This window comes from Anser cygnoides, chromosome 3 (genome assembly GCF_040182565.1).
Source record: "Anser cygnoides isolate HZ-2024a breed goose chromosome 3, Taihu_goose_T2T_genome, whole genome shotgun sequence".
NCBI lineage: Eukaryota > Metazoa > Chordata > Aves > Anseriformes > Anatidae > Anser > Anser cygnoides.
In genome coordinates, this window is record NC_089875.1 from 9,890,045 (window position 1) to 9,902,380 (window position 12,336).

Genomic DNA, 12,336 nt, shown 5'->3' on the forward strand with positions numbered 1-12,336 from the left:
GTGATCAAACGGAAGACGTGTAGCTAATCTAAGAGTGAACATGTTCATCTTCAAAATGAATTTTTGAGCAAAAAACCCTCAATTTTCTCTCAAACAGGAACTAGCAGGATTTGCTTTCCAAAGAAATTTACATCAGAATGTGCTGGCAGGTCGTCTGTGAGGCTGCTGGGGAGCCTGAGCTTTCAAAGTTTGGTCCCAGGACAGCTGCAGTACGCAGGCTTGCTAAACACCAGTGCTTCCAACATTCCTGGCTCCACAAAGCCTCCAGAGAGCTCACTCAGGACCAGAGTCCTTTCAGTCCCTTGAGGAAAACACATGTTTTCAGGCTCCAGCTCCACAGTCTGCAAAAGCAGAACAGGTCAGGGAGATCTCAGACTAGCAGACAGAAGCCATCTCATTATCCTAAAACCCTAGCAACTCTGTAACCATGTAAGTTTGCCTACCTGGTCTGAAGTTGGAGTATATACTTGTGCAGTCCATAGTAGCTTCTAGTAGTGGCCTTAACATCAAATTTCAAAGAAGTGCATACTACATATGACAAGCAAAACCAGAGGCATAGGATCAGCATTTGTACAGCATAATAGGATTTCACAGGAGTCCCTACGTAGCAGACCAAACCTGCTGCAAAAATATTGTTATTGAAATCTCATTAAATGATTGCTGGGAGACTTGAGAGCTGGAATAGATTGTTTTTGGTGCCCTAGATGGTTTGTTTTCTAGTCACTGCTAAAATGCTATAGACTGAAAACAGGGAAGGAGAACTATTTGTCCAGGACACTCTCCCATCAGAATGGTCATTGCTTGCAAACATGGAACATCAGCTGCTTGTTTTAAAGCCTGCTTTTCTTTCATAAAGTTCTGAATATTTGCCCGACTTTTTTTCCAGACTTACTTTCTTTGTTCCTTTAGCAAAAAGGAAACAAGCAGGAAGAGCCTACAGCATCACAACATAGGAGTGCAAGTCAGAATATCCACAGAAAGAGCTTACGATGCATGAACAGAATATTCATTACAGATTATTCATTATAGATTAAAACAACTGTTTCACCCCAGCCACAAAAAAAACCCAAAAAAAACACAATACCGGCTTTGAAAAGAAAGCTTCTAATCCAGTAAAAGAGTGAATATAATAAGTTAACTCAAGAGCAGAAGGATGAAAGGACATCAGATAAAGTCAAAGGGCAAAAAGACAAAGATGCCCTGTGATGTTTAGCTGCAGGTATCGTTGGCTACTTCTTGGTTCATGCTAATATCAATTAGTACCTAGCTAGAGAAAACTTCACAATTCAGATAAAACCAGATCCAATAATTTTATACTATGATTTACATCATTTTTTGCATGGCTTCCTGGACAACATCGAAAGAGTCAGAACCATCCTACACAACCTTTGTGCCAATCTGTTGAGACGCAATAGCCTTAAGTAACATAGCAGTTTCAAAAACTTTAAAGTGCCCCAATCTATTTTGAGAGAAACCAAAACCACTTCAGAATTTTGAGACCAAATAAAATATACTTCTACCAAAAACAGCAAAATGAAAGTTGCCGTTCTGACATGCTTTAAGAACCAGAGATCTTGTCAGCTGTTATTCCTTTTATAACTTGTTTGAAAGGTCACAAGAAGACTTTGGCCAAGATAACTTAAATCATTAGAGTTCATGCACATCTGTATGTGTCTGTACATTTATGCACATCAGTTCAGCCTCAATGTCCTAGTTTCTTCTATAGGAAAGCAGAACAAGTTCCTCATTTTTCTTCCTATTATGCCCGTGTTTCTCTGTAGGCAACATGAGCAAGCTCTGCCATGTGCTAAAATGACTAGAAGCTACAGGGTACCATTAGTAAAGCACCAGACTCAAGCTAGAAAACCCCTCTGAAATGCGCAGTGCAGCAGCTTCGGCTCCATGCTATGTCAACCATCCCACAGTTTTTGGCTGTTTGAAAAGGAGCAGAGGAAGACCCTGCTCAAGAAGACAAACAGTTAGAATGTTGCATCACTCAAGTACTAAATTTATACTTAAAAAAACAAAACCAGGTATCTTTCTCAAATACATCACCCATAATAATTATTTTCAAAGAAACCTATACTTCTCAAGTATATACTTCTATTTATAATTACCAAATTGTTGCCAGAAGTCTATTTTTAATTGTGTGCACAAAGTTATTCCCCTTAATAACCTGGAGTAAAAAAAAAAAAAAAACTCTTCACAAATATTAGTTTAAACTGAACTTCTACTCATTAGTATTTCTATAAACATTGCATTGGAACAACGAAGACATCTGGAACAATCTTTCTTTGGCATAAAAAGCCAGATTAAGGGCCTTGAACTATTCTACATCCTCTTGTAAAAGGGGATGTAGACTACAAGAGAATATCTCCACTCTGAAAATCAGTGTTACACATGGTTCCAATGATTTCCACTATGCAGAATATGTGTCTGCATAAAGCCCTCAAATGCACTAAAAAGCTTCCAGCAGCAGCAGCACATCTAACTGGCAGTTGTTTTGAGAAGTCTCCTAGAAAGCTCAGCCAATCCTGCCTACAGAATTATTCTAAAATAGTTATTGAGATTTAGTTAGGATTAAAGTCAAAATAAGTCTTTTTTCAGGCATATCAAAGGCATATTGCTTCTAATTAAGTAAGAAAATACCTACATTTATTATTCAGATAACTCCATTTGCCTGTGCTTGTACAACGATCCAATACAACCTTGCAATCCTATGTTGCTTTCACCTAAGCAACAGATTTAAGTTTCAGTTATCACTGACAGTCACCACCTAAGGAAAGGAAGTCTGGAAAATCGTAGCAAAAAACCTCAGGTAGTAATACTGCAACAGCTTACGGGGCAGAGCTCTGGAGTCGGTCAGCAGTACTGCCGGCAGGGACCACCGCCCGGGTGGGGGGCGGCGGGGAGCGGGGCGACGCGAGACCGTGCCGGCAATGGGGGGCGGAACCCGCGTGGAAAAAAATAATAATAATAAAAAAAAAAACTCGCCTTGAAGAAGAGGTGGATTCTAGCATTAGAGTCAATTACAACTGAAATTAGAGGGGTTTCAACTGAAGCACACAGCTGGCAGCATCTACAGAACACGAACAGCGACACCTAGAGCCGAAAAAGCAAGGGAAATTAAGTTTTATATGTAGGAAGTTCAAGACCAAATACTTTCTAGTAGCCACCAATCTTTGACAACATGAAGTCTTCTTTAAAAACAAATTGAAAACATCTAAAAATCAAAAAAATATTCTTACCTGAGACTTCCTGAATTACCATCAAATTCACCGTGTGAAACCCTAGCCTCAGGGAACTCTGAGTGAATATAACCACTTTTCAGCACCATCACCATTTCAATACAAAACATACCAAAGTCAGCCTTCCTCCATTAATTCAGAAAAAAAGAAAAAAAAAAGCTGACATTCAACCTTAAGTGGACAATCCTATAACACTTCATGCCCTGACCCTTCAGACTTATCTACCTTTTGCCACTTCTTGCAGAAGTCAAAATGCCCCTGCTAAGCTGTTACATGTTCCAGAGCAAACCCCAATTTGCATGGCACATTTACAAGTATTTCCACCACATTTTTTGTCTGCCAGGAACCAATTACTTCCATCTTTTAGGACAAAACCCAGGCTTCAGCACACTGCCTGAGAAATTGTATCAGTCTGAGGTGCCAAGGTCAGTCCTCTTCCCTGCAGGATGGGAAGGGACCAAGCCCTCAGCACACCACCCATATTAACACTCTTCCACATGCAGAGGGAACACCGACATGACCACGCACGCGCAGCAGCACGGCCTCTGACTGCCTTCCCATGCCTAATTCCCCAGCTCCAGTGCTGTGAAGTTGTACTGGGCTATACACAAATCCATAAAAATAAGGTGAAGAGGATTTGTTTCTTCTGTTTAATAGAAAAACTTTTGGAAACATGGCCCAGCTGCCATTTTTCTCTTCATCTGGCAAGAAGGTGAGAACCCTACCTTTCCTACTTAACCAGAGGACAAGACAGGAACTTTACTGCTAAATGCAAGGCAAATGTTTAAACACAGAGCTTTCAGTAGGTTTTCCCAGCAGAGAAACAACATAGTGTCACTGCTTCCGGGAGATCCTTGCCTTCCTTGTGCTCTCTGTAAGCCTTTTACTTTAACACAGTAACTTAAAATTAATGTAATCTATAAAACCACCCGTGCAACCTCTTTTAAAGAACACGTTTTATAGAAAATTGCACACATTTTTACCAAGAAACTTGACCACATATAAAGCAGTATCAAAATAGCAAAGTTGAACTTGGAATATTCAGCACAAGGTTCCCAGTATCCGCAAGTGTCATGCGCTCCCCATCAGTTACCTAGCCAACTGATTTTCAAAACACATTCCTGACACATCCTCACTTCACTAGAGAGCTCAAAGTACAGAGAGAGTCATACCTCCACACAGTCATGCCTCCAACTTACCTGCTTTAGATCTTTTTCCCTCTCAACTCTATACTAGTTCTGATCACTTGATTTTCTATTGCATGTACTAAGAGAAATAAGAGCCTTTCCAAGTGTCTGTTCATATACAATTCCTCCCTTTACACGTGGAAGTCCAGCAATTTATCACCAAAAATACGTTCATTACATTTTATCTTCCATGTATCCAAGCCCACACAGGTAACAAGTGAAATTAACTGGTTTCTCCCAAGCATTTTACTCTAGGAAATTCAGTAGTCCATATCTCAATGTGTAACTTAATTGTACTTCAATTTCAATTCAGCATTGCAACATTTATTCCCATGTCAGAGGTATCTTCCTCATTTCCAGCTTAAAATGAAGAAACAACAATTCAAAACAACTTTTTATTTGCTCTGGATATCACAAACAACGTACATCAAAAGCTTCAACATCACTGTCAATTTACTGTCACAATCCATCTTGCTGACCCTACTTGAAATTGTTTAACAAGAAAATGGAAGCTTTCATCTCCCTTTGTAATAGCTCTTTTGCCATCTCTTCCTTGAGAACAAGCCTAGTCTCATTAGTCTAATTTTGCAGCTCTGCTACAAGATATCATATTACAGATAGCAATTTCCTGGTTTAGTGGGAAGTAAGGTTTCCTTCAATGCCGTCAACACAAATAACAGTAAGGGAAGAACACAGCATGTTGCAGCAATCCTAGTTTCATGCAAATGAACACATATTGGGGGGGTTAAACTGTGCTCTCACTTAAAGCTGCTCAGAGTAAATCAACTGACTCGAGAAATTTTTAAAGAAAACAATACTCCAACACATGTCCATCTTCAGTGTTTACTACAGATTGCACTGAGATACTAAGTTTACAAATACAAAGATATTAAATACTATATATGAAGTTAACAGTAGTATTCCAGATAATAAGCATTGACTTCAGAAACAACTGTTGCTTCCCTGGCTTTAAGTGTTTTGCAGCCCAAGATAACCAATCTGATGTTAAGCTCAAAACCAAAGAAAATGACTACAAATACTTCTGTCACATGCAATATGTTTCTTTACAAGAAGGTCTAACACCTTTCCCTGCAAAAAAAGCCAGCTTCACTTTATTTGAGTTTTGAAACAATTCCTGTACTGTGAAATATGCACTAACAATTGGCCATCCATAATGAAGCTTGCAAAGGAAGGCTTTACGATCACTCATCCCTTTCTCAATACAACAAATCACTGAGATTTTTAAAAACTCCAAACAATCTCCCTACACACACTTGCAAAAGGAGATATTTGGATTGGTCTTTGTTTTTACAGGCAGCACTTCTCCATAGTAACAGCTTTAAGCTCTTGGAAATTAATTAATAAAGAAAACCATATACATTTTAAAGGCACCAAAATATTTCAAAATTTATTTCCAGGTAATAGAGATTGCAAGCCCTTGCTACAATGTGTATTTATGTATTATTTTTCAAAACTGGGAAAAAAAAATCAAAACTGTTTTCTTAAACTGATTTAAGTAAAAGCTAAGTAAACATTTCAAGACATTCTACAGAGTTTCTTTGCAGAGATGATTCAAAGTTAAATAGCAGATCTGTGCTCATATAGGAATAAAGGCTTTTTCTTTGTTTTAAAAGTATTTTTGGGAAAATACACTTATGCGCTGTGTGACACTAGAAATTAAAACTGACAGAAGCCTCACACTATTTTTAAACTTGAAGACTTACAGCTTAAAGGATGCGTCTCGTCAATTTCACAAACAAAAACCCTCAAATAAAACCAAAGTTATTGAAAGCACTGAAGTTATCGATATAAGAACCTACCTGTCATTTGGGATTTCAGATGCTTCTGTAAGTGACAGTAGTAAGACTAAGAGAAACAAAGATACTTACATTGCATTTACTTTATCTTCTGGGCCTTGAACTTGGCCTGTTACTGTTCCTTGACTGGTATTTTTAACCCAGCCAACCACTCCTAGCTTCCTAGCTTCCTCTTCTGTGTACTGATTTGAAAAATAATGAGAAAATAATCAGTGCCAGCACATACACTACATGCATACTATGTAAACCATGTTAAACCCCACTTCCATTCTCATAGCCTTAAGACTGAGACTTAAGAGAAACAAGAATCCATAGATTATGCTCACACTCAGACATTAAAACATTCCTGTCAGGTCTGCAGTTGCAGCAGAAGCAACCAGCTTTTGATCAAGAATTAGATTTCACATATACAAAAATACATGAGTTAATTCCCATGTTGGTTTACATTAACACTTTTCTTCAAAAATAATAATAATTAAAAAAAACACAAAACACCACAAAGTATATATATGATGGCTTCTTACCCTGCTCATAATAAAGCCATCCTGCTGCTTGCTGTATCAGTTGAATATGCACAGAAATCTTCCGATACTGTGAGTTTTTTCATTCAGAGATCAGCCAAAAACTTGCTCTCCTTGTTTAAGGAATTTTTAAAGACTTTTAATCAAAGAACTCTACTAATCCATCACCACCACCTTTTACTCAGTTTTCTCTAGCTTCTGTCACTGTGCATTTGCCTCTTAAACAGTTGGTGTCTAAGCTCTTTAAGCTTGTTGCATGCACAAACAGAAGTGTTTCCCCATGTTTCATTCTAAAACCTTTCCACCTGACTTTTACCCCTTAAATTCTAAGGATCTTCTGCTGCATTACTAGCAAAGCAAATTATAGCAGCAAATGTAAGGAACTTACAAGTCCTGTTTTCTGAACCTTCTTATTTTTTATGTACACACAATATGTATCTGCATAGTTTTCATTTGTGCCTGAACCCTGAAATGGCATGGAACAGAAAGTATTTTACAGGAAACCATTGAAGTTTTATTCTCTGCAGGGAATAAAAACAGCTAATACTAATAAGCTAATATTTTAATTCACCTCAAATTTATTGAGATTAAAAGGTGCTTCCTCCATTTTCCTTCATGTGTGTTCAGTGATGAGATGTAGCCCATGTTCTCTTTAGACATTTGTTCTAAATACCAACAGCCAAACTTCAGCTCAATAATAATTACACTTCAAAAGAGAAAACAGATCTGGGGGTAATCTAGGCAATGAAAAGGTGTTGCTACCTATGAAGAGTACTTTTCAAGTTGATTATGAGCACTTTTTCCCTAAGCAGTTACCCAAAAGCATCAGAATGCAGCCTATCATATGATCTGCAAACACACACTTTCCACTTGATAAAGGAACATTAAAGACATACTATACTGTAAACCTCCATCCTTCTCTATTTTGAGCTATTTCACAATACATAAATTATGCATAAAAACCTTTAGGTCTAAAACACAGCTCACTAGGTTCACACAACACTTTTGAAACATGTTTCTTGATTTCTGTCAAGCAGACGAATTACCTGCTACAAATTCAGAGTTGGTGGAGAACTCTGGCTGGGTCACGAGCCCCAGCAACTGTATCACAGGAAACATAAGCTCCCTTAAGCACTGGTACTGTAATTACCAGTAGAAATGTAAACTGGAATGCATTGGCTTCAGAAACTAACATCCAGAATTTACCTCTCTAAACATTAGTATGTTCTAATGCTCACCTTTGTATCACAATCCAAACACAATCTTTAGAAATTACACTAATATAAACAACACATTAATAAGCTTTTAAAAATATTTTACTATAAGAGATGAACAAAAAATTTTTCCCCTTAAATCTGCTTGCAATACTAAACAGTCTAACCTAGAGCTCCATCCATCGGTTGATTATGTTTATAGTCTACAAATCTGCTGCTGCTGTATTTTTAGCCCTGGAAATACTATACTTTGAAGTAGGCTTTGAAGTAGAACTGGTAAATCAGATGTTGCCTTACCATCCTGAAACAAACACCTAGAGAAGAAAGAAAAATAGTAAGGTCAAAAAAGAGTAAGGTTATCTTATAAAAGACTATTCCAAAAAAAATTTCACTTCACAAATTTATTGTAAACTGTATACATGTCATCTGTGGTCTATCCGCAGGGAAACTGCAGAGCTCTGTGACATTGTAACTCTGGGCCAACTGCAGAAGACGGCTAGGGGATGACCTCGACCAAGCGGCTATTTCCATTAAAGCGGCTAGAGGAACTCCCTAACGAAGACGGTAATAGCCTTTGACCCTTTAATATTCACTTCAGTTTCGCTGCCAACCCGAGGGGGGAGCCACCCCCGTCCCTCTGCGAGCACGGAGCCGCGCTGACAGGAGTTTGACTGCACAGCCGTCGCCCCCGGGCGCTGACAACCGCCTCCCCTCACGGCGCCGCGATCCCCCACACGACGCCATCGCCTCAGCCCCGCCCGGCCCCGCGCATGCGCAAAGCGCCGCCGCCCCGCGCCCCTCACCTTGCACCCGCCCGAACACTTCGTAATCCACCGACTTGAGCGCGCCCGAGGCCTTTCCCAGGGTAGACATGGCGGCCGGCGAGCAGTGCGGGCCGCCCGGACGGCAGCGCGCGAGGCTCAAGCTGCCCCGGAAAGCGCCCGCCCCGCGCCGGGCGGGAAGGACCCACGGGCGCCTGAGGGGAGGTGCGACCCCGTCACCGCCGGGGGTCACCGCTACACCCGAGATGGGTCAGGAACGCCTTGCGGGAACCAGCGAGGCTCCCTCTCCCTGTGCAGGGCCGGCGCAGTTGGCGTTTCCACACAGCTAAGCCTCCCAGTTCGAGCACCCCGCACACAGGTAACCCGCCTTTGCCTTTTTCAGGGGTTTACGTAAATCGTTCAAACAACACAATTTGTCACAGGTGAACTGAGGTAATTTTGACCAAGATGGTAAGTCAAGTAGTTGAGAGCTAAAAGCCACCAAATAGAGCGAAATACCACCAAAATAGAAAGTTTGTCTTGGGTGTTGTCCTTCCCTAGTGGGTCTGTGGGACTGACCTGTCTCCCAGCTCTTAAAGCTTTCAGACAAAACATTAAAAGTTTTTCCTTCCCAATTTTACCCCACATGTGGCAAACACCAAGGCCAGGGAGAGGCTGGACTCCAGCTGGAGCACCAGGGCTTGGAGACAGAAAATTTACCTCAGGTAATATGCTCAAACCTACACAATGATGTATATTAGTGCTCACATTTTCCTTTACAAACCTTTCCAAAACATTTTTAATGTAGATGTAACATGCAAAGATATAAACCAGGAACTGATCGTTTAGTAGGTACAGTCTCCAATCAGACGCCATGGATTTTTCTGGCATGTCACATAGTTTTCTACTCTGTGTTTGCTTTTTCTTAAAAGAAAAAGTATCTTCAGGCTAAATATTGCATTAGAAACAACATTTAATTATCCTTGGTTAGAAGATGAACTCAGTCTAGAATCTTTAGTCATCTGCTGCCATCTATCAACACTGAAGAGCAAGACAGGTCAAAAATAAAATATTAGCCTGTTTACAATATAAAACATTGCAACTTAAGCCTTGAAACTAGAGTTTGTTCAGGTACTGATTACTGGAATCTGCAGAGAGCAAACTGTAATGGCAACTTTGGTTTTTAATCAAAGGAATGACTCTTACCTTTCAAGTAGGTTTTCTTGATGTGACTCAGGTAGGGTTCCTCTCATCAGCGCTGGGTCATCCTCAATATGGAAATCCATTCCTGTCACAGTCCTTGAGAACTTCTGGCCCAGAGGTATATCTGCTGCCCTCTAATTTTCTTTGTCAGTTGATTTTTTTCATCAGTTAAAGCCAGTTTAGGATTTTTCTGATTTGCCATAAGAATATCTTGCCATTCTTTCAATAAATGACACCAACCTTCTCATTATTTCGTAACAGACACCTGAAAAACTCCAGAGATACCATGAAACCCTTTATGTTTTTACAGTCCAAAGAGTCAGTATCAGTAATCAAACAGTATTCAAGTACACTAATTAGTAAGAGAACTTTAGCATGCACTATCTTAAAGTATAGACAGTCTGTATGAAGTCAATGAAGTTTTGTATTTTTGCCATCCCTCTGCCAGCTGTAGTGATGTTGGCTTAAAAATCAGCTGATTGCACTTCCTACAGCTACTTGCAAGAAATGCTAAATATCTACGTATGTTATAGCACAAGATACGTTCCTTAGTTACACTGCAGAGAAATGCAAATGATTATGAACACTTCTTCCAACGAACGAACTTTTGTACTGCTAGGATGAACAGAAAATACAGTGCCATAACATCTGTAGATCACTCCAGCAATGAAATAGACTCTTCTAAACTTCTGCCAGCTTAGCTATTACCATGTGTTGTATTTGGCTTGCTACTCAGTAAATAAAGGTGACCTTTTTATTACTAAAACAAAGCTGTAACAATCACAATTAATACATGAAAGAGAAATTCCAGGCTGCAGTGAATTCCATGGATGACCATTATGCTGCCAGTTTACCCAGGCCTTTTGTTTGCTCACAGCAGCTGCTATTATACAGTTTGTCTTTTATTTCTCCCTACTAATTTCACAGTAAGCTTTCTTTTCTGACCATTACACATTCTTGTTCATTTAAATGCACGTCAGCCAGCTTTTATCTCTTTCAGAAGACATTGTTTTATATTCATCGGTCTTTTTGCTTCACGTATATAGATTGAATTTCACTTACAGCATAGTGTTCTCTAGGAACAATTATTCATGGACCTTAGGCTTTTATAGAAGGGATTTTTCGTGAAAGCGACCTAGGAAGTTGCTTTACTTGGCAGAAGTTTTGCATTAGCTAAAACGCTGTTGTAGGGAAGACTAATTTCATCATTCAGTCACGTATCTGTACTCTGAACAAGAGTTTGAAGAACACCTCTAAATACTAGTTCTAAGCGCAGTATAGATTTCCCACTATCCTGTTTTTGGCCATAGGGTACAGGAAAGGATGAGGAATTGTTCCAGAAAGTACTGGAAGGATACAACAAAGAGCCCTAAAGCTAGAACTAGAGACTCACATGCCCATGAGGTAGGAAGGGTTCAGCCCTGAGCTTAAATAGGGCTTCAGGACCAAGGGGCAGAGGGGATATGGTTGGCTCAGGTGAGCCTGGTCAGGACAATCAGAGCTATGGGCCCTCTGGGCCCTGATACTGAGCACCATCAATTGCAATGCTTACAATAAAAGGATCTTTTACTTAAATAAGTTTAATTTTAGTTGATAAAGACATTTCGGTAGTTGTAGCTTTGTTATTTATGCTTATACTGAGTAGAAAACCATTACAAGCTTATTTTTCTTTGAGTACCCATTTCTTCTGCTTTCTCTCTGTGTGGCTGTCACTTCACCATATACATTCGATGTTTTCCACTCCCAAAATTACTGTCTTTCGTGTTTATGCAGATATTCTATCAGGTACATGACCTCCAATGTTGCTGTCTTAATTTATTCTTTAACCTCTAGCTATGCCCCTGTTTTTTCACCATTTTTTATTTATTATGGTTCCTTCTCAGACCTGTCAATTCATGATTGAATTTCTGCTCTCAGCTTTCTCAGAGCATCTTCACAATCTACAAACAATTAACATTCCTCACTTCAGAGTTCTTCCCTCTCTCTGCCACCCACTTATTTGCTGAAGTATTTATCTATTGTTTTCTCTTTGTGTGTTTTGTTTTTTTTTGTTTTATTTTAGCATTTATGCTACCCTTTTTCATCAGTGTTTATCTAAAGTCCAAACCTGACTCACTTACAAATGGTCCCCAGCAGATTCCGATGAGTGGTTTCCCAAAGGATAGCAAAGGCTCTGTATAAAAGAAGCTGCTGCGTCTATTTCCTCTTGTGGCTTAGAGAGTAGTGAGTACTCAGAGAGAAAAAGTAGAAACTATATAAGTTCAATTATTTATCTTTTATAATTTTTGCTTGTTCTCTATTAAGCATAGTATATACAACTCCTATTTTAAAACACTATTATTTGTATTTATTTTTTCAAGTAAAGGCTAAATTTTTTTTTCAGTA

At 39.3% G+C, this 12,336-nt stretch overlaps 2 protein-coding genes across 5 annotated transcripts in view; one reads left to right on the forward strand and one right to left on the reverse strand.

Annotated features, from left to right (window-relative positions):
* The window catches only part of ACYP2 (acylphosphatase 2), a 38,227-nt gene extending 29,317 nt beyond the window's left edge, over positions 1-8,910 (reverse strand). For 2 of the 4 annotated variants that reach the window (XR_007169005.2, XM_013191045.3), the window contains exons 1-3: positions 8,791-8,906; positions 8,285-8,301; positions 6,325-6,434 (exon numbers count right to left, since the gene is read on the reverse strand). Coding sequence is in view for 3 of the 4 variants with exons in the window: in XM_013191045.3 (XP_013046499.1) it covers positions 6,325-6,434; positions 8,285-8,301; positions 8,791-8,860 (197 nt within the window). In the remaining variant the exon portion in view is untranslated. Of the gene's footprint in view, positions 1-2,994; positions 3,103-6,324; positions 6,435-6,776; positions 6,887-8,284; positions 8,302-8,790 lie in introns of all 4 variants that reach the window. The other 2 variants (XM_048078956.2, XM_013191047.3) reach the window with 2 other exon arrangements.
* Positions 8,911-8,989: 79 nt separating this feature from the next.
* The window catches only part of PSME4 (proteasome activator subunit 4), a 77,377-nt gene continuing 74,030 nt past the window's right edge, over positions 8,990-12,336 (forward strand). The window contains exon 1 of the mRNA XM_066995422.1: positions 8,990-9,127. The gene's annotated coding sequence lies outside the window, so the exon portion shown is untranslated. The remainder of the gene's footprint in view (positions 9,128-12,336) is intronic.